The sequence below is a fragment of the Trichosurus vulpecula genome, chromosome 7, assembly GCF_011100635.1.
Source record: "Trichosurus vulpecula isolate mTriVul1 chromosome 7, mTriVul1.pri, whole genome shotgun sequence".
Lineage (NCBI taxonomy): Eukaryota > Metazoa > Chordata > Mammalia > Diprotodontia > Phalangeridae > Trichosurus > Trichosurus vulpecula.
The window spans coordinates 270,170,141-270,188,900 of NC_050579.1; the positions used below are offsets into that span (position 1 = coordinate 270,170,141).

Genomic DNA, 18,760 nt, shown 5'->3' on the forward strand with positions numbered 1-18,760 from the left:
CTGTCCTAACTAACACCAAAGGTCTGGGTATGGGCTTAGCAGGGAGAGTGGGGCAATGTGTAAGGGTAGAGGGGGTGAGGCAGATCATAGGGTCTAGAAGATGGAGCAATGGGGCCACTCACCTGGGTTCCTGGTGTACCCTGTTGTCCAGGAGGGCCAGGCTCTCCCTGGGGACCCTGGAGACAAAGAACAACATAGGGGTCAGCTGGGAAGGTGACATGAGGACCAACCCCCAGAAGAAAGAAGGCAAAGGGCACTGAACTATGAATCAGGAGACTTGAGTTCTGGTCTCAGGTGTACCACTGATGTACTAGGTGACCTCTCTAAGCCTCAGTTTCCCTTTCTGTAAAAAGAAGAGGTCTTTCTGGGGTCTAACCTAGCAACCATCAAATCCTCATGAATAGCTAGAAAGCTTTCAAGGCAAAGAAGATGGGAGGGAGGAATCTAAGGAGGGGAGAGGAGGTAAGATGGTATTGGAAGGTCTTTGGGGGTCAGAAATAACAAAGTCACTCTTTAAGAATGGGAAAAGTCAAGAGATTGGTTCCAACATAACCAGAAGTAACCAGATTATGAGCTCATGTCAGGTTGGGACTCAGAAATTATGAGGGGTTAGGGGAAAGCCCTACACCCCCCTCACATCTGACCTCTAACCGTAAGTGGCCCAGATGGTTCTCTAGGTCCTTTTGGACGCATTCTTGGGTGCTGGAGGACACCAAAACTCTGCTCCTTTCCTAAACACCTAGTCTGTCCCACACACAACTGTCCCTCTCTTTCCCTCCCTCTTCTCTCTGGTTCTAGGTACTATGGTTCTAGGACCCATGACCATAACTGAGGGCCAAGGGGCTTCTGGGAAAGGCCCATGGAAGATCAAAGTGAAGAGGATTTTGGGGGGTGGGAATAACAATCAGGGGAGCCTTCCCAAGAACATAAGTCAATTAGCTTCAATCAGCATGCATTTATATACTTAAATATGTTATGCTTATAGATGTGTAATAAGTACATACGTATAGAACATATATGGATGAAATTTCTATATTACACCTATTGTTGGCTGGGTACTGTGCCAGGCTTACCAAGTTCCCTTTGGGGCCATGGGGTCCATCGATGCCTCTGACTCCCTGAAACATAAAAAGAAACTGAGAGAAGGAAGAAAAGGGGGCAAAGATATGGGGACTGGGGGTGGGTCTGTGGGTTTCTGGGTGTGGGTGTGTCCCCTCCATCTCTCAGGTGCCCCATTCACCCAAAACCCAAGTAAATAAACCCATATCCCTGGCTCCCTGCCAGGCGTGGGTATGTGGATTTGTGGGTCCATTTTGCATTTCTTGAGGGTTTTTTTTTTGGTAACACATAAAGCACACAGTGAACTATATGACATGGTCATTTGAGACCTGGGCGTAAAAATGAGGACAGAACAGCGAGCTCCTTGAGGAGCCAGAAGAGAGGCCAGGAGGTTAAGATTTCAGAGAGCCAGGGTTTAAAAGTTCAGGAGGTGGGTTAAGGTGTGAGGAAGGGTTACTCACTGGGGGTCCAGGGATTCCAGGAGGACCTTTGGGGCCCAAGAGACCTCGGGGACCCTAGGTTAGGAGTACAGCAGAAGAAGAAGACATTTGTATCAAAGAGAACGGCCCAGGACTATGACTTTTCAGCTCTTGTTCTCCCTGGGTCCACAGCCCTACCACAACCACAACCACTATCCTCCCCACAAATCCTCCCATACTCACCGACTCCCCAGGCAGGCCTCGTGGTCCAATTTCTCCATCATCTCCCTAGCGGGAAGAGAGGAACAGGGAAGAAGTTGGGAGACACTCCCAAAACCCACATACCTTCAACTTCCTCACCCAAACATTATATATGCACCGCCCCCCCCCCCTTCAGCTCTCTCCTTTCCTGCCTATCCAGCAGCCCCCATTGCCACTCACCCTCTCTCCGTCCTCCCCTGGAGGACCAGGAAGACCTTGGGATCCGCTCTCACCCTGGAGTAAGGAAGACCAGTGTCACTGGGACCTCAGAGCCACCCCCTTCCACCCAACACATACCCCACAGACAGGCACCAACTCCCTCCTCCCCAACCAAGTTCCCAAAACCAAGGCTTCTCAACCTGGCACCTGCAAACCTGTGTTTTAAAACATTTTGATGACTATTTCTGTATATTGGTTCTCTGCAATTCCATGTATTTTATGGATTTAAAAACATTATTCTGAGGAGGGGTCCATAGGTTTCACCTGACTGCCAAAGGGGTCCATGACCCAAAAAAGATTAGGAACCCTTTTAGTGAGTACCTTAGTATTGCGAGCTGGTACCACTCCAACCTCATTTCTTCCTTTGGGAATTTACACTTTGGCCCACATCCCCCTCATGTCTGACCTCCAACCCCAAGTGGTCTAGATGGTTCTCATTCTTGGGTGCTGGAAGACACTAAAACTCTGCTCCTTCCCCAAGCACGTAGTCTAGCCCACACACAACTGTCCCTCTCTTTCCCTCCCTCTTTTCTCTGGTAATCAGCCCCTCATTCCCTTTCCCCACACCCAGGCAATACTCACTCTGTGTCCTTTCTCTCCTGGAAGCCCTGGGAGCCCGTCAAATCCTCGGTCGCCCTGAAGGAATAAGTGTGAGAGCCCAACTCACTCCCACCCCAAAAAGAAATCCTTGAGGGAGAGTGAGGGAATGCCTGGAGCACATGATAACAAGCAGAAAATTAAAGGAAGCACCCAGGAAGGAGAATGGGGAATCAGTGGCCTGGGGGGCTCAAGAGGGCACTGAGAATTGTAGAGACAGGAGGGTCACAGAGATGTTTCTTGTGCTGTTACCTTCACCCCAGGCTCCCCTGGCATCCCTCGGGCTCCGTCAGCTCCAGCACGACCCTGCAGGGAAAGGAGGAAAGGATGGGGTTACAGTCAAGTGAGAGAGAAGCAGTCCCCTACAGATCTCTGGCCCCTCATCCCCACTCACAGACCCACCTCTCCATACCCTCCCCCAGCAAAGCCACATTCTTTCCACAACACATCCCTCACCACCACAAGGCTACCTGCCCCCAAGTGACTCCCCATCTTAACCCCTCCACTTACTCTGCGTCCAGCTTTGCCTGGGGGGCCTGACAGGCCCTGGGGACCCCTTGGGCCCTGGTGCAGGGGAAAAACAGGATATAAGAGGTCAGTGGAAAAGGAAGATGAAGAGGTTACTAATGATGGGATTGAGGGTTAAAGGGTCAGGGTGAAAAGTAAGAGAAATAAGGAAAGAGAAATTAGGGGTCAGGGCTGTCACTGTTACCTGAGGGCCTAAGTCTCCAGATTCTCCCTTTAGTCCAGGACTCCCAGGGTGGCCCTGAGATAAGAGATAAAAGGAGGGCATGTGGGGAACAGGTCCCCCAGTGCCCTCCCAAGGACCTCAACATTGAAGACTAATCCAGATCCCCCCAGGAACACTATATCGTAAGACTTTCCATACTCTTTTTGTTTTCCACAAAAAATTCTCCACCTTCCATCCCCAGACACACGCGCGCGCGCGCACACACACACACTCCCCATCACTCACCAGGGGTCCAGGGCGGCCTGTATATCCCATGGGGCCAGGAGGACCCCGGAGCGCCAACTAGGGAGTAGAGAGATATTAGAACTGAGAAGAGGAAGCAGAAGATGAAACCCCCAACATTCTCCCAATATCTATCCCCCAAGTCTTAAAACCCCTGTCCTAAATTCACTTCTGACCTCTTCCCAACTCTTTCCTCCAACACCAGCCAACCCTCCAAATTCCTACAGAAGTTTCCCTTTGCCCTCACTCCCTCCCAGCTCACCATCCTTATCCCCAATCCCAACAGGTTTCATTTCCCCAGACCCTCCCAACACATTCTCCCACCGAGGGGAACTGGCATGGACACAGCTGAGCCCCTCACTCTAATGACACTCCCTGCTCACCCGAGCCTGCTGCAGGATAGCCTGGGCCTGAGCCTCCTGAGCTGCCACCACAGGACCTTTGTCCCCACCACCACTGCCAAACCGGAACTGGGGTGTGAGAAGTAGTGGAATCGAGGGTAAAATGGAAAAGGAACCAAAAAAAGGTGATTCAGTGCTCTGAAGCCACCCATCTAGCACCTCTCCCCCATTTTAGGTTGCCCAAGTGGCCATCCCTACACCATCTTCAGGACTATACACCACCTAAACACCTGAGCCCTGTCCCTCCAAATATCCTTCTGAGTTCTAGGTAACAACACCAGGGTCCCTGTACCCAACTTAACACCTATTCCAGGCATATTCATCTCTCTTCTTTGGTTTTCTCTGGTATAAACTATGCCATTCCTGTTTCTAGATCACATCCATACTCTTCCCCCATCCCATCTTACCCTAGAGAAATCCCTTTTGGCTTAGACTCCTCCCCCTTCAGACTCTCCTCACCCCTTTAGTACTCCTCGATTTCAGGTCCCCCAATATGCTAATCCTGAGATTCCTGATATCTTGGGTTCTAGCTAGCCCACCCCAATGACACCAACTTCTGAGGCCCAGAACAGAACTCACGGGAAGCATAAGCGATGTTCCAGGAGGACCAGGGGTCCCATCTGAGCCAGGAAGCCCTGCACGGCCTGGGGGACCCTTTTGAGGGTAGAGGGAAGAAATAGGGGAATAAGGATAGAATTAGGGTGGGAGAAAGGAGAATAGAGAGATGGTGGGGAAAGCTATCAGAGCCAGAAGACTCCTTTAAGAGTCCTCCAACCCCTCCCCAGCTCCCACAAGGAGAAATGAGGAAGCTGACACCAGGCACCTCCTCCTTAAACATGAATTTCAGATGACAAGCATCACATTTCCCTTATCAATCCACCAAGTAGAAAATATTTATTCTCAACACCGAGGGTATCCCAGTGTCTCCCCAGCCCTTCCACTTAGGCCATCATGCTCTTACCCTTTCTCCAGGATCACCAACAGGACCAGGGTTCCCCTGAATTCCAGGGGGGCCAATCAATCCCTATGAGGACAGAAGGAGGAAGCAATCAGATGTAGGAGGTGGGAAGCAAGAATTCAGGAAGGCGGTAGACATGGGCCAAGAAGGGTGAGTCTGGAGTAGACAAGAGGTTCAGAAAGCATTCCCAAGGGAGTTCAGGATTAATTCAAAGAGGGTAGGAGTAGAAGGGGCAGCTGATATGGGTACAAACTTTGTACAGTTTCCAAAGCATTTTACTGATTATTATCTGGTTGGAGCCTCCTAACCACCCTGTGAGATAGACACTCAAGCTAGTATGACCCCCATTTTACAGGTGAGGAAGCTGAGGCTCAGAGAGATTCAATGATCTGCCCAGAGTCACTCAGCCAATAGTGTAAGAAGTAGGATTCAGACTCAGGTTTTCCTGTCTCTAAGTCCACTGTGGGGACTTAGTGAGGGCTGCGCGGGTGAGTCATATAAGGAGAGAGGAAGATCGAGGGAGAAATGAGCCAGTGGCTACTGTAGGGGAATGATCAGGGAAATGGGGGGGGGGGGTGGCAAGAAGAGTTCACTGAGAGTTTGAAGAGCAAAGGTCAAGGCTAGACTCACCGCGGGTCCTTCAGGGCCTGGTGGCCCCTCCACTAACATCCCCTGTAAAGATGGAGGTCAGAGGCTAGGTCAAGATCATTATCATCCTAATACCTTCCCCTGCCCTCGGGACCCCCAAGAATCTGTCACCCCAGTAATTCTTGCTGAGACAGCAACTGTCATGACTTACAGGTTCCAGGACAGCAGGTTCCCCCTTCTCTCCCTTCAGCCCCCGGACTCCATGGGCAGCCTGAGGGAGACACACATGTAACCCCAAGTGGGGTCTGTGAGCAGCAGACACCTATCCAACAACCCCCCACAAACAGTCCCACCCCAAAGATACTTTACACCCCATTTCCCTTCTACCACACTGAAATCATCTGCACCTGAACAACTCTGATGCATAGATTCCTCTTGGCTTGCCTAGCCTCCTCTTACAAATCCCTGACCCCAAATATCTCTACCAGAAACCCCTCAAAGCTAACTCAGAGCCTACTAATTTCCATTTACCCTCACCCAGGAAAGATATCTGCAGAGGCCCCACTCTGACTGCTGTAGGGGTCCCTCACAGGAAAACCCCAAGACCCACCTACAGATCCTCAATCTTTCCCCAAACCCAATCCTCCTGAATTTTCTGTCCAAGGATTTTCCCCCAAGTAACTTCCTCTACTTCTTCAGGAATATGTAAAAGCACACACAAAAAATTTATCTACTACATCAGATTCTTTTCTACCCTAACCCCAACCCTATAAGATCATCCAACCTAGACTCACTTGAGGAGACTTTTAGAAACAATCCCTTAAACTTGGGCCTCACATCCTGCTTTTCCCAGGTTCCCTGAACCAAGCTCCCCACTCTCAGTGCAGAACACCTCACAACCCACCCAGCTCATCCTCGATCAGCACCGTGCAACTGCCCCAACTCTGAAACCAGAACCCCACCCTATGCCAAGCCCTCCCATTCCCACGGTCCTTGTTTCTAATCCCTTCTCCCCTTTTGCCCCCATGATCATGGTAGGGCAGGCTGAACGCCTCCTTCAAGATCTTCAGAATTCCCAGGAATGTCCTCCCCCACTCTCCCAGTCCCTTGGATACCCCCAAATTACTAGACAACAGCAGAGGCAGCAGGAGGTAGTAGAGGGCTAGGGGTGGGAATGTTAGAGAATAATCATGATGGTAAAACAGCAGGGCAGAGGAGTCAGCCATGACAACGGGGAAGGAGCGAGAGACACACAGGAAGGAGCCCCGAAGAAAAACCAATAGCACACGAAAAAGGCTATACTGAGACACACACGATCAAGACAGACAGAAAATGGTTGGAAACACCAAGAAAGATAGACAGCAAATGGTACCAAGAGACTAGAAAGAGACACTGAGGTAAGAATCTCTGGGATGCTCTCCGGGTAGAAGAATATGACTTTCACAAACAAGAGAAAAAGGAAATTGTATGAGACAGATAAGAAATGGCTCCTTTCAAGAGGGCATTACGTGTGAGGGGAAAAAAATGTTAAGAAAAATACAGGACACCTAGGAAACAGCCATAAAGTGCAAGCTCACAGCAGGAGCATCAGCGCTAGCATCGCCCGGCGTACACAAGAAGTGGCTTATTCACAGGAAATGGGAAGGGAAAACATGGCTACTGCAGCCAGGACACACGGTCACAAACAACCGGCCAACACCAACATGAAGATGGACGCCATGACTAAGACAAACAGGAAGTGACTGGTTGAGCAGGAAGTGGGCCTAGTTTTGGAAAAGCGACACGACACTGAAAGTGAAATCTTTAACTACCGATGCAGACAGTAAGGAAGAATAAGAAACGTGGTGTGGAAACAGTCAGGAGCTGGTCACAGAGTGGAGGCTTGTTGCCCCAGAACAGCGTGTATGCATCAGCCTAAATATTCAGAAAGCGTCCGAAACAAATAGGAAATGGTCCAGGGGGAAAAAATGACCTAGGCAAAAGGAGATCCACAATTGCACCAGAGGAGACAGACAGGGAAATGCAAACAGGAAATGATCTGAAGCAACATAGACCCTCCCTCTCCCCCAAATGAACAGGGGTGGCTAACCACCAAAAGGAAGTAGTTTACAACCAACAGGAAGTGATATGTTAACAACAGGAAGTGATGCAATAACGACTGGAAATGGTGCATTGACAACTGGAAGACGTGCATTAACAAGAACCGCATTAACAACAGGAAGTGATGCAGTCACAACAGGAAATGATGCGTTAACAACAGGAAGTGATGTATTAACAACAGGAAGTGATGCATTAACAACAGGAAGTGGTGCCCACAACTCTGGCAGAGGAGACCCACATCACTTACGGCTCCTGAATGGGTGGTCTCAGCAGAGAGGGCTGGCCCAAGCTCTGTCTCCTCCCGATAATCATCCCCATAGCCATAGGTGTAATCGTAGGGACCTGGAGGGGGATCTGTGGTCCCCTCCCCATATTCCTCAGCTCGAAACCTGCCATCGGTGGGGGGACCCTCGGGGTCCGTCTGCTCCTTCCCAGAGTGGGAAGAGGAGGTAGAGGGGAGACAGTGAGGAGGCAGCTAAGAAGAGCATACCCTTGAACCCCTCTCGAATCTGACCAGGGGGCTAGGGAGGGGAGAGGGGGCAGGTAAAGACTTTCACCGAATGGGACCTGGGGCCATTTGAGAAGGGTCAAGGGCACTAACTGTGAGGGAAAGGACCCCACCAAAGGCTCAAACGGGGCTCAGGTGGCCAAAAAGTTTACCCGTGAGGGTGGATGAAGGAGCAGGGTGGCCAGAGGGCTGAAAAGCAAGAAAGGGGGATCAGCTGGACATGGTCGTCCGGCGAAGGAGACCAGGAAGTGGCCAGAAGACTGAAGGGGACACAGGTGGCTGTGGAGGGGATGAGTAATCAACCAAACGGAGAGAGATGGTGGGGTCGATGGAAAAAGCCAGATGCAGCTTCAGGAGCTGCTAGGAGGATGAATCTAAAGCAGTCAGAAGAATGGACATACAGCTGGACACCTAATAGCCCTCTGGCCAGGAGAAGAAAAAATGATTCATCAAGATGAAGTGGGGAGGTGTCAGAGAGGTCCGGACCATGCACTAGGGTGGGAGGGGGCATAGTTACCTCCTCAGGGGGTGGCAGGGGATTGGACTCCTGGGTCCCATCTTCTTCACCTAGGGGAGGGTCCTGACCTCAAGGAAGGGGGGGAAGGGGGAAAGAGCACAGCCAGAAGCGGAGGGGAAAGAGGATTAATGTAGATGGGTGCAAAGCAGCAGATATCCCCCCACTTGTAGAAACCTGTCCACCCTGGGGGGTGGGGGTAAATCTCAGATCTTGCAACCCCTCTAGGAGAGAGTATTGAAGGGGTAAATTTAGGAGACTGGAGAGAGCAGAGATCTGGATCCCCCTGTTCTACCTGCCGGTAACCGCTGCCTCTAGTGCGAGGGGGACCCCGGACTTGTGGGGTAACTGCCCGTCGAGCAGGGCGGCGGGATGGGGGAACCCGGTCCCTGGACAACCCTGCACCCCTACCACGGGGAGGCTGCCGGGCAGGTGAGGTGGAGGCCCTCTCGGCCGCTGACCTCTTGGCAGGTGGGGAAAGCCGGGAAAGCCGGCGAGGGGGTGCCCTGCGTCCCAGGGAGGCGGGGGGAGCCCGCTGAGAGGGGCTTCGAGGCCTCTGTGGCAGGAAAGAGACATGGGAAGGGGTATGAGTGAGTGAGCTTCCCCACCACCCCATACAAAGTGTCTCCCACATTTGTGAGGTCATGAGGGATGGCCTAAAGTAGATGATGTGAGAAAGAGGAATCTCTGAGGGGGTTACCTGGTAATCAGGGGTGGTCCCTGTGGTCATCACATCATAATAAGGGGGCTCGTAGTCATAGTAGAAAGAATCAGGGGACTGGGAATAGGGCAAGAGGGAATAGGAAACCAGATAGGGACAGGACAGGAATCAGGAGGTCATGGGGGGAGATGACAAAAGAAGGGAAAGGTGACAGAAAGAGTTAGCAAATGAAGAGGTGTTAGGCATTAGGGAGATGAAGAGGAGAGAAGGATGGGTGGAGATGGGTGATAGGGGAAGTAGAGAAGCCGGTTGAAGGTGAGTCCCGCATGTGGATAGAAGCAAACATAATTAAGAGATTGATCCAACACTTGAGCCACCAACCCTGTATCAGGACCTTCACCCCACTCATCCTTCACCTCAGTTTTCTGCTAGAGTTCCCCTCCCCTCTTAGGCTTATCTATCCATACATTTCCAGACACTTGTAGACTAGACCCCTTCATACACATCTCCCTAGACCCTTAACTATTACTGTCTCTACATGTGTTTCCCCATCTTTGTTTCTTTCTACTTCTCCATCTCCTATCTCCATATCTCCATTTTCTCTCAACCTCTTCCTTCCCCCAATCTCTTAATTTGGGAGTGAGGATGCAGTGGAGGGACAGGGGTACATGTTAAACTAGAAGGAGATAAGGGGTGGAGGAATAAGCAGTTCCCATCCTGCATTCCTCCAAATTCCTTCATCACAAAACCTTTTTTAATGAAAATAAAAACAGCTTTGTGAATGAGCATTGTGGATAAAGGAGGACAAGATGGCAGCATAAAATTGGGGGCTGGGTCAGGGGTCAGGGGTCAGGGCTGGCAGGGGTGAAACACCATCCAGGAGGGCGACCTGAGTTTTGAGGGAAGCTTCATGGAGACAGGTCTGGAGTTGCCCATTCCAGGATTTCCTGTAAGTTGAGGATTCCTATGGTTCTTGCTCACCTGTCTCTGGGGTTCCTGGTTTTGGGGCCTATGGAGTCTATGTACTTCCCGGGTCTGGGATCTGCGGGCTCTGTGGGGCTCTTGATTCTGGGGTCTTTCCGCACGGCTCCCCTCACATTGGAGCTGTCGTCGCTCACAGGACTCATAGGCAGCCTGCGCTCCGGGGATGATGACCAGCTGCTGGATGTCACCCTGGGGGGGTTGGGGAGGAGAAGCATAATGAGGTGAAGCATGGTATCCCTCCTGTCTCTTTCACAGAAGAGTGGAAGCAGTGAGGGACAGAAGACAGGAACTAGGAAAGGAAGAAAGGGGTGCACGGAGAGGAAGCTAGGAGGGGAAAGCCCTGGAACATGAAGGAAGACAGATGGGGCTAGCTAACTAGAGGGGAAACTGTGAAACAGAAGTTTTTTCACTGCAATCATCACCCTTGGAGGTCGCCACAGCCCAGATTCCCATGACCCTCACACTGCCCTCCCTCTTATTTGGGCCATGGTCTCTGTTAGGTTCCTCCCAATGAAACTTCCACCTCTTGCATCTCAGTTTCTTAGGGCCCTGGTGGTTGAGAGCTAATCTACCAGATGGATTTAGGCTGACGTGCTCATGGAAGTGGTCCAAAGGGCTCACTCAATGGTAGATCTCCCCAAAGAAGCCCTCTGCCTCCAGCCCCTCCTTACTTCCCATCCCCCATCCCTCTCTCCTTTCTACCCCTTTCTAGATCACAGTCAACCTGTTCCCCCACCCCACCCTACCCTAGAGAAATCCGTTTTAGCTTAGACTCCTTCCCCAGACTCTCCTCACTGCTTTAGCTCTCCTTGGTTTCAAGTTCCCCAATTGGCAATACTGGGGTTCCTGACATCTCCATTTCTAGCTAGCTTAGCCACCACCACTAACACCACTTCCCAGCAATTTCACAGAAGCCTTCTTAAAATAATGCCCTGGCCTTTGCTGTCTCACCAAAGGGTGAGCGACTAGGATGAGCCTCTCAGACTCCACGGGACAGGAGGGCAGCAGGGCACAGCTCAAGGGGCACAGGAACTGTTGTCAGGGAACCTATGTTCAAATCCTCATTCTGTTACTCCCCCCGCCCTCCCCCCATGTGATCTTGGGCAAGTCACTCCCCCTTTCTACACCTAAATTTCACCCCCTGTAAAGTGAGGGAATTGGACTAGCTCATTTCTAAACCCCTCCTATAGCTGACTTTTTTGGGGTTCTAGATTTCTGGTATCTATCTGTTCCTCTTCCTCTCTTGCCTGAATAATAACAGTTCTCTAGCCGACCTCTCTGCTTTCTCCAGTTTTTCCCTGTCGTGTGCAATACTACCCAAATAAATTCCTAACATATTGTTCTGATTTTATCGTTTACCTCCTCAAGAGCCTTTAGTTTACAGGTCCTAGGCCAATGGCATATCCAGCCTACAGTTTCCCAGGGTAAGAGAGCCTGTCCAGAGGAGCTTTAACTTTGGGTCTCAAGGCCAAAAGGCCCTTCTCACTACTTTTTAATCATCCTTGATCCCTGCACTCCAACTCCAGGCACTGGACCTCAAGTGCTGCCCTTACCTCTGAACCAGTTTGGCTACTTGGGTTCAGAGATCTCCCAAGCTCAATCCACCTTCTGCCCCAGCTGCCATATCTATCTCAGAACCCATTTCTAGCACCCATTCTCATCTTTCTACTTCCACATTCTCTCTCCACACCACAGACCACAATACTGTTTTCTCAAATTCTTTTCCCCCAAAAGAAGGAACACACAAAATTTGAAGTAATGCAGCAGGGTAAGGTGATTAGATGTCTAAAATTTTTTAAAGTCCTAGGAAAGGACTAGACTAGGTTTGAATTAAAAGGCCCAGCTAAGTGATAGCTGATGTCCATAATGAAACATCCCTAGCCTAGCTTGGCTGTGATTTCCTCTCTGGCAGATCCTTAGTAGAAAGCCAAACAGGTTCAGGGGCTAAGAAGGCCTAAGGGGCCCTTTATTGTCACTGGGGATTCAGGAACAGGTAGACATTCTGAAAGTTGGGAAATGTAAAAAGCCTTTGGGCCAAATGCAAAAGTTCCCTGACCCACTGGCTGAACATAAAAGCCAGCTCCTTCAGCCAAGTGAGAAGGTTCAGCAAGGCCTATAAGGAAGACCCAGGGCTTGATCTTAAACAGGCCGCCCACTACTTACACAACTCCTCTTACTGATACTCAAAGTTTTGCAACATCTGATGCCAATCTACCTTTTTATCTCCTGCTACTCCCTTCCACGAATGGTTGGTGCCCCCTGAGCAATTCCTAAGCTTCCCTGACTGTGCTGTACTTTGCTCATGCCTTTTCCTCTCTTAGAAAGTCTTCGTTTGATCCCTAACTGTGGAAAACCTGTTCCTCTTTCAGGGCCCAGCTCAAATGTCACTTCTTTCAGGAAGCCTCCTCTAATCCGCATAGCCAGAAGAGATTCAATGCTCACATGGCATTTATCATATATGGCCTTTTATGATAGTTATATCATACTCTCATAGCTTTAAGTACTAGAAGGGACCTCAGAGGTTACTGAGTCTGACCTCATTTTACAGGTTAAATGACTTCTTCAAGATCACACAGCTAGTAAATGTCTGAGGCAGTATTTGAACCTTGTTCTTCCTGGCTCCAAGTCCATTACACCATTATTCATCTCACCATCCTATTGGATGACATACCACATCTTATTCATCTTTGTCCCATCCCCACCCCAATAGTATATTTCACACAGTAGATGACAGCAAATCTTTTTGAATGACTATTTGGGCAGAAAAAGCCAAATGACAAACCCCAAGTCATACCACATAGGCAGCTACTAAGTGTGCCTGGGGCGTAGGGCAGACCTTAGGGACAAAAATTGAAGAGAGATACGCCAAAAGCGAGAACTCTAGGGTATGAAGTGGGAGAGGACAGAAGGACTTGGGAGCAGGAAATGCCTCTGAAGACCTAGTTACCTCAAAAACCTCATCATCCAGGATTCGGGCACCAAAGATGAGGACTCCACGGGTGTCCAGAATAGGGCGGGCACTCCGGGGGAGGGGCCGGGTGACCCGCTTCTTACAGTCAACAATTAGGGTGACAGAGTGACCTTTAACAGCCACAGCCACACGGTGCCACCTGTGGAAGGGAAGCAAGAGAAAAGAAGAATGAGCAAGGAGGAGGGTAATGTCTGAGAGTGGCCAAGCTGGTAAATCAACGAGGAGTGGGAGGATCAGGGAAATAGTACACTTCAGGTCAGGGGGGAGGCCAGTGGTCAGCGGAATTAGGGGAACAGTCAGCAGGTAGAGGTGACTCACTTGCCATCAGCCAAGCTAATGCCTCGGAAGGCAGGCAAAGCAGGGGGTCTGGGCCGCCCAGTTTGATCTTCGTACAGGAATCGAGGGGGCCGGCCGAGCTCTAGCCCCAGCTGCCGAACACCTTGGGCACTGTACAGCGTCAACAGAGGGGCCTGGAGGCCAGGATTTGGCCGGAGCACAGACAGCAATGAGAAATCAGCAGGGAATCCACCTAGAGTGGGGCAATGAGAAAGAGATGGGAGAGAAAGAGTGTCATAGAGGACTGAAAGAAATAGAGATGAGGGCAATGGACGCATATCCCTATCAGATGGGGTCTGACCTTTCCTCCCTTAGGACATTTGGCCCCTGGTTCTCCTGTAACCTTTAGTAGCCTCTAGTTCCCCATGCTTCCCATACCTGGGAATAACTGCCTGGTAGGAGCACTGAGTTGGGCAGGCCGGGTCACTCGATAAGCCACATCAGCTGGACAGACACCAACAACCCTCCGGACACCATCAGGGAGTGAGGGGAACTGAAGAGCACGGAGCACATCCACAGGAGGACCCCCTGGAAGTAAAGAAGATCAGGAAGCAAGAACTATACCATGAAGAGACTAATTTGGCTTTTGAGTCACAGGCCACAGGGAGGTAGGTGGTGGTTGGGATAGGGGGGAGGAATAACTTGAATCAGGGCAGATCTGTCCTTAGCATTCTTCACAGGACTTGGAAACTCCCACCCTTTTCCTTTTACTCCATTTCCTTCTGTCTCCATTTATGTGTCCTGCTTCTATCTGTTTTTATCTCTCTCTGTTTCTCTCATTCCCTCTATTTATATCTGCCTCATAGTGTCTCTGTTTCTGTCTCTCTCTCTCCCTCTCCATATCTTTCTCTTTGTGCCTCTGGCCTTTATCCCAGCTTTGACACAAACAACGTCTGGGGAATCGATCAGTCTGGGCACAGAGAGGTGTGTATGTGTGAGAGGGGAGGGGGCATCAAAAACGGAGACACAGAGCTGCATGGATAGAACGGTCTTAGGAATCCACTTGGACTCCATGGTTTGATGTGGGAGTGGGCACTCCTAAGCAATGCTGGGTATGCCAGGGGGAAGAAGGATCCGAGACCCCAGGCCTCAAATCCATGCCGCCTAGAGTGGAGGAGAAAGGGAGTGATTCAGGGGAGGGAAGGAATGGGGGGCGATGGAACTGCCACATGAAGTCTGAGTTGATCCAGGGCCCTGAGCCACACACATCTGGGGAACCCATCAGAAATAGTCAGAGAGTTCTTGCCCAGGAACCAGTTGGCCCATTGCTTCCCCTCCCTTATACCTGGGACCTAAACATCTTGCCTCAAACACCACCCCACCACCAGGAGCCAGCTAACTATCCCCTTCTGTTCCTAGACTTGGGCTTGTGCTGTCAGAATTCTCCTGGAAGACAGAAGCCACCTCTCCCTTTTCCCTTTTCTCTCTATTTCACTCCAGTCCCAAGTCTGAAGAAAGTCCTATATTAGATCCAGCAAAATTGGCAGAACTACAGAGATGGGGGGCGGGGGGGGAGAGGGAGGAAGGGAGAGAGAGAGAGAGAGAGAGAGAGAGAGAGAGAGAGAGAGAGAGAAAAAAAGAGGTGCCCAGGAGATCAGGAGAGCTGGACTGGGCGGGGTGGGGCAGAGAAAAGGCCCTTTGAGTTCTGGAGCTGGGGAAACCACGGACTACTCACCCCTCCCCATCCCTCCCCGGCCCCCACGTGTGGTGGCTCCGCAAACACCAACTCACAAGGGCGGCTTTCAGACACAGAGACAGAGGGAGACAGAGAGACAGAGACACATACAGAGACCCCAAGCCCAAGAGACCTCAGACTCTAGCCCATCTAAAAACACACACACACAAATACACACACACACACACACACACACACACACCCCACCCAGGAGAATGCTGTTCAGCCCTATCAGCTCCCTACATCTAGCCAGGCTCCTCAAGTCTATAAGCATGGAATCCTTGTATTTGGCACTACAGGCTCCCCACATTTTTCTTACAAACTTTTCACCTTTGTCTTATGTACTCCCCACTTTTGGATCTATAAACATCCCTGCTCCTTTTCCCTTCCCCCACTGATTCCATTCCCCCTTGCCTGTCCCAGTCACAGTCCAGAAGTGGTAGTGAGAAATGTATCTTCCCCTCTGATGTTATGCAATTCATTACTAGAGTAAGCTATATAGTTTCTTGTTCCCTATCTCAAACATAGGGCACCCCAAAAATATGTATGTATATACACGTACACATACATGCAGTGGTTTTCCCAAGGCTCCATGGCAGTTGGGCCCTCCCCAAATTCAAACAGATGCTAGAGGATTTTTCTCCTGCCTTAAATTATCCTGAAAAAAGTGGGCTTTTTTCTAACTCCTTAAACAGTAAGAATAGAAATTCCTTAAATTTCCTCTCTCTGAGAGCACCAGCTCTGGAATCTGAAGTCCTGGGTTCAAATCCTACTCTGATGATGACTATCTGTGACCTCGGTCGAAACACTTAATCTCCCTGTGCCTCCTCAGCCACTTAATCAGTAAAAGGAAGGGATTGGACTAGGTGACCTCTGAGCTGGTTTCTAGATCTACAGTTCTATGTCCTTCACACGCTATAGTGTCTGGGAGTTCTTCCTGCTGCACTCTAACTGAAATCCTTTATGCTGCAGTTTCTGATCTGTTTTCCTTGGGGGAAAAAAGAGTGAAGAAGGAAAGAGAATAAATTAATGTGCATATTGAATGCAAACTATACCTAATCTCTTCAAAGGGGATCCCAGCCCTCATTCCACCACCTACGACCCTGAAGTCCTATTCCTCAGGCTCCTCTTCTGTGAAATCATACCTCCCCTCACTGTGGTCCCATCTCAGGAAAGCTGGGGGAAAGCCTGGGGTCCTGGATGCTGGGGTCCGGGGGAACAAGCCTGGCCGCAAGGGGGGAGGGGTAGGAATGCAGAGAGCTGGCTACCATCTCAGACACCTGATCCCAGCCCCGTCCGGCCCGGCCCGTTGGCAGCGGCCCCAGCACTCTCCAGAGCCAGCCGCGTGGCAGCAGCGAGGGCACAGGGGAAATGGGGTGGGGGCACCGGTGGGGGAAGAGAACAGGGACAGAGAGAACTAAGGAGCACGGGAGTATCACAGAAGCTCCCCTGAACCTTTGACTCATCCCCTAATTTCTCCCATCCTCATTCCACACTCCAAGAAGAGAGAAAAATAGAGACACAATGAGACAGGTACGGGCTACTGGTGTCCGTGGGCTCCCAAGTACCAGGAGACCTGCCCACTCAGCAGGATGTTGGTTCACCTAGTTAACCGCCCCCCCCCCCCCATGTATAGCCTCCAATTTCAACTCTCTGAATGGCGACTCTGACATTTCTTCCCCAACTCCCTTTCAAAGAATACAGGTGTTCCTAGGCTCCTAGACCAGTTTTTCCACTTACGTTACCCTATGCATCTTTTCCAACACCCGCTATTTGGAAGTTGAGACGTAAGATGAGAGGGGTTCCTGTCCACTCTACCTCCAACCCTGAAATCTTGACCTCCAGACTCGATCTCCTTGCCTCCTCTCCCGGGACAGGATGTCCCATCTCCAGTCCCCAGGGTTACTGACACAGGGTTCCAGGTGTCTCCTCACACACCACTATATCCTGCCCAAAATCTAGGTACCGAAATTTTAGGGGATCCTTCATCCTCACCAGATCCCAACACTCCCAACCTCGTTCCATCCAGGGACTCATTAATTCCCCTATCTTGCCAGATTCCCTCGAATCCAAGGCTCCTCCCATCCTCCCAACTCTGGTGTTTGATAACCTGGCCTCACTTACCTGCTCGGGCTGGGGGAGGCGCGCTCAGCCCCAGCACCAAAGGGACCAGCAGAAGGAGACGTCTGCAACGGCTGCACCGCTCCATGGCTGGGCGACCGGGACGCCCAGGTCCCGAGGAGCCAGGGAGCGGAGATTGAGGGAGGGAGGGCGGAACAGCTGGAAGCGCTAGGACACCTGACTCAGGGAAAAGGAGCAGTGGCGCTCTTGGTGCTCAAACTCCTGGGTCCCCTGGAGAGGGGAGGTTGGCTGAGGACCGCTGCAATTCTCAGCCCTAAGATTCCATGCACCGAAGGGGAGATGTCAGGGCTACCGCGCTGCCGCTGCTGCTCCCTCCTCTGCTGCAGCCACTTGTGTGTCCCGGGCCACCCTACCAGTCAAGAGCCCCCGACCCCGCCCCCGGCCCAGCCCCCCCCACCCCCCATATGCCCCTCCCGCAACCGGAGAGGGAAAATCCCACCTCCCTTTTTACACCTTCTCTGGGGAAATCCCTGCTCCGCCCAATGGGACCAAGGCCTTCCGGGGACCCAGGTATTCTACCTCTCTTACCTTCCTAGGGATCTAGGCATCCTGTCCTCTTATCCCCATCTCTTCTAGGGCCCCAGGTGCCCTGCTTCCCTTTCTGTCTCCCTTCCGAGAACCCAGTCCAGTTTGGGGGGCGGGTCCTGGTTTTGGGGGGCGGGGTCGGGGGGGGTCTCCCCTATAATCAGTTGTCCATAATTACACACACCCCCGCCCCTCCCCGCCGAGGTAATTACAGAGTCCAGGTATTTATAGAAGAGGCTAAAGATAGTGATGGGCGGGACATTGGGGGGACAGAGGCCCACAGTACAAGTACACTAGGGGATGGGAAGTATGGAGGACTCTAGAAGAGTCCGAGAGCCGCACGTACAGGCCGAGGCACACAGCCCCCGAGCTTTGAGAGTGGTAAAGAGAGAGGGGCGGGGAGCCCAAGGGGATGGAGAAGAATCAGTTTGGGGATATGGACAGGCGCCGCTGTCCTGGCATCTTCGCACCGGTGGGACGCGCGGAGCCCCAGGGTCTGCCCGGAGCCCTCGGTGCGACGGGTGAAAAGCTGGGATTGAGCAGACACCGCCCGCTCCCCGCCGCCACCTCCGCCTAGGAGGGGGGCGGAGGTGGCAGGGAAACAAGGAGCCTTTGAAAGCCGGCTCTCCACACTCACACCCTCCACTCCACCGACCCCTGCCCCGCCCCTGGCCTGGCACACCACCCCCCGGACAAAGCGCTCCTTGTCCCCCCACTCCCACCCCTTCAAGCCCCAGGGAAACCCCGCAGCGTCAGGGGAGTCTGAGCGGTATTTCTCTCCCATTCTTGAAGTCACCACACATGGACAACACAGCACCCCTTTTCCAGTCCCTGCTCCTCCACTCCGCCCCCCCCCCGCCCCCACAGAG

The 18,760-nt window shown here is 51.6% G+C and overlaps 1 protein-coding gene across 1 annotated transcript in view; it reads right to left on the reverse strand.

Annotated features, from left to right (window-relative positions):
- Positions 1–18,675, reverse strand: part of COL11A2 (collagen type XI alpha 2 chain) — a 36,017-nt gene extending 17,342 nt beyond the window's left edge. The window contains exons 1-25 of the mRNA XM_036768449.1: positions 18,362–18,675; positions 18,173–18,261; positions 17,349–17,522; positions 13,928–14,077; positions 13,532–13,742; positions 13,190–13,352; positions 10,240–10,431; positions 9,298–9,375; positions 8,601–8,663; positions 7,823–8,002; positions 5,687–5,746; positions 5,518–5,559; positions 4,891–4,953; positions 4,509–4,583; positions 3,912–3,998; positions 3,532–3,588; positions 3,268–3,321; positions 3,066–3,119; positions 2,808–2,861; positions 2,541–2,594; positions 1,920–1,973; positions 1,722–1,766; positions 1,521–1,574; positions 1,074–1,118; positions 123–176 (exon numbers count right to left, since the gene is read on the reverse strand). Coding sequence (XP_036624344.1) covers positions 123–176; positions 1,074–1,118; positions 1,521–1,574; positions 1,722–1,766; positions 1,920–1,973; positions 2,541–2,594; positions 2,808–2,861; positions 3,066–3,119; positions 3,268–3,321; positions 3,532–3,588; positions 3,912–3,998; positions 4,509–4,583; positions 4,891–4,953; positions 5,518–5,559; positions 5,687–5,746; positions 7,823–8,002; positions 8,601–8,663; positions 9,298–9,375; positions 10,240–10,431; positions 13,190–13,352; positions 13,532–13,742; positions 13,928–14,077; positions 17,349–17,522; positions 18,173–18,261; positions 18,362–18,675 — 2,466 coding nt within the window. The remainder of the gene's footprint in view (positions 1–122; positions 177–1,073; positions 1,119–1,520; positions 1,575–1,721; positions 1,767–1,919; positions 1,974–2,540; positions 2,595–2,807; positions 2,862–3,065; positions 3,120–3,267; positions 3,322–3,531; positions 3,589–3,911; positions 3,999–4,508; positions 4,584–4,890; positions 4,954–5,517; positions 5,560–5,686; positions 5,747–7,822; positions 8,003–8,600; positions 8,664–9,297; positions 9,376–10,239; positions 10,432–13,189; positions 13,353–13,531; positions 13,743–13,927; positions 14,078–17,348; positions 17,523–18,172; positions 18,262–18,361) is intronic.
- Positions 18,676–18,760: the final 85 nt, after the last annotated feature.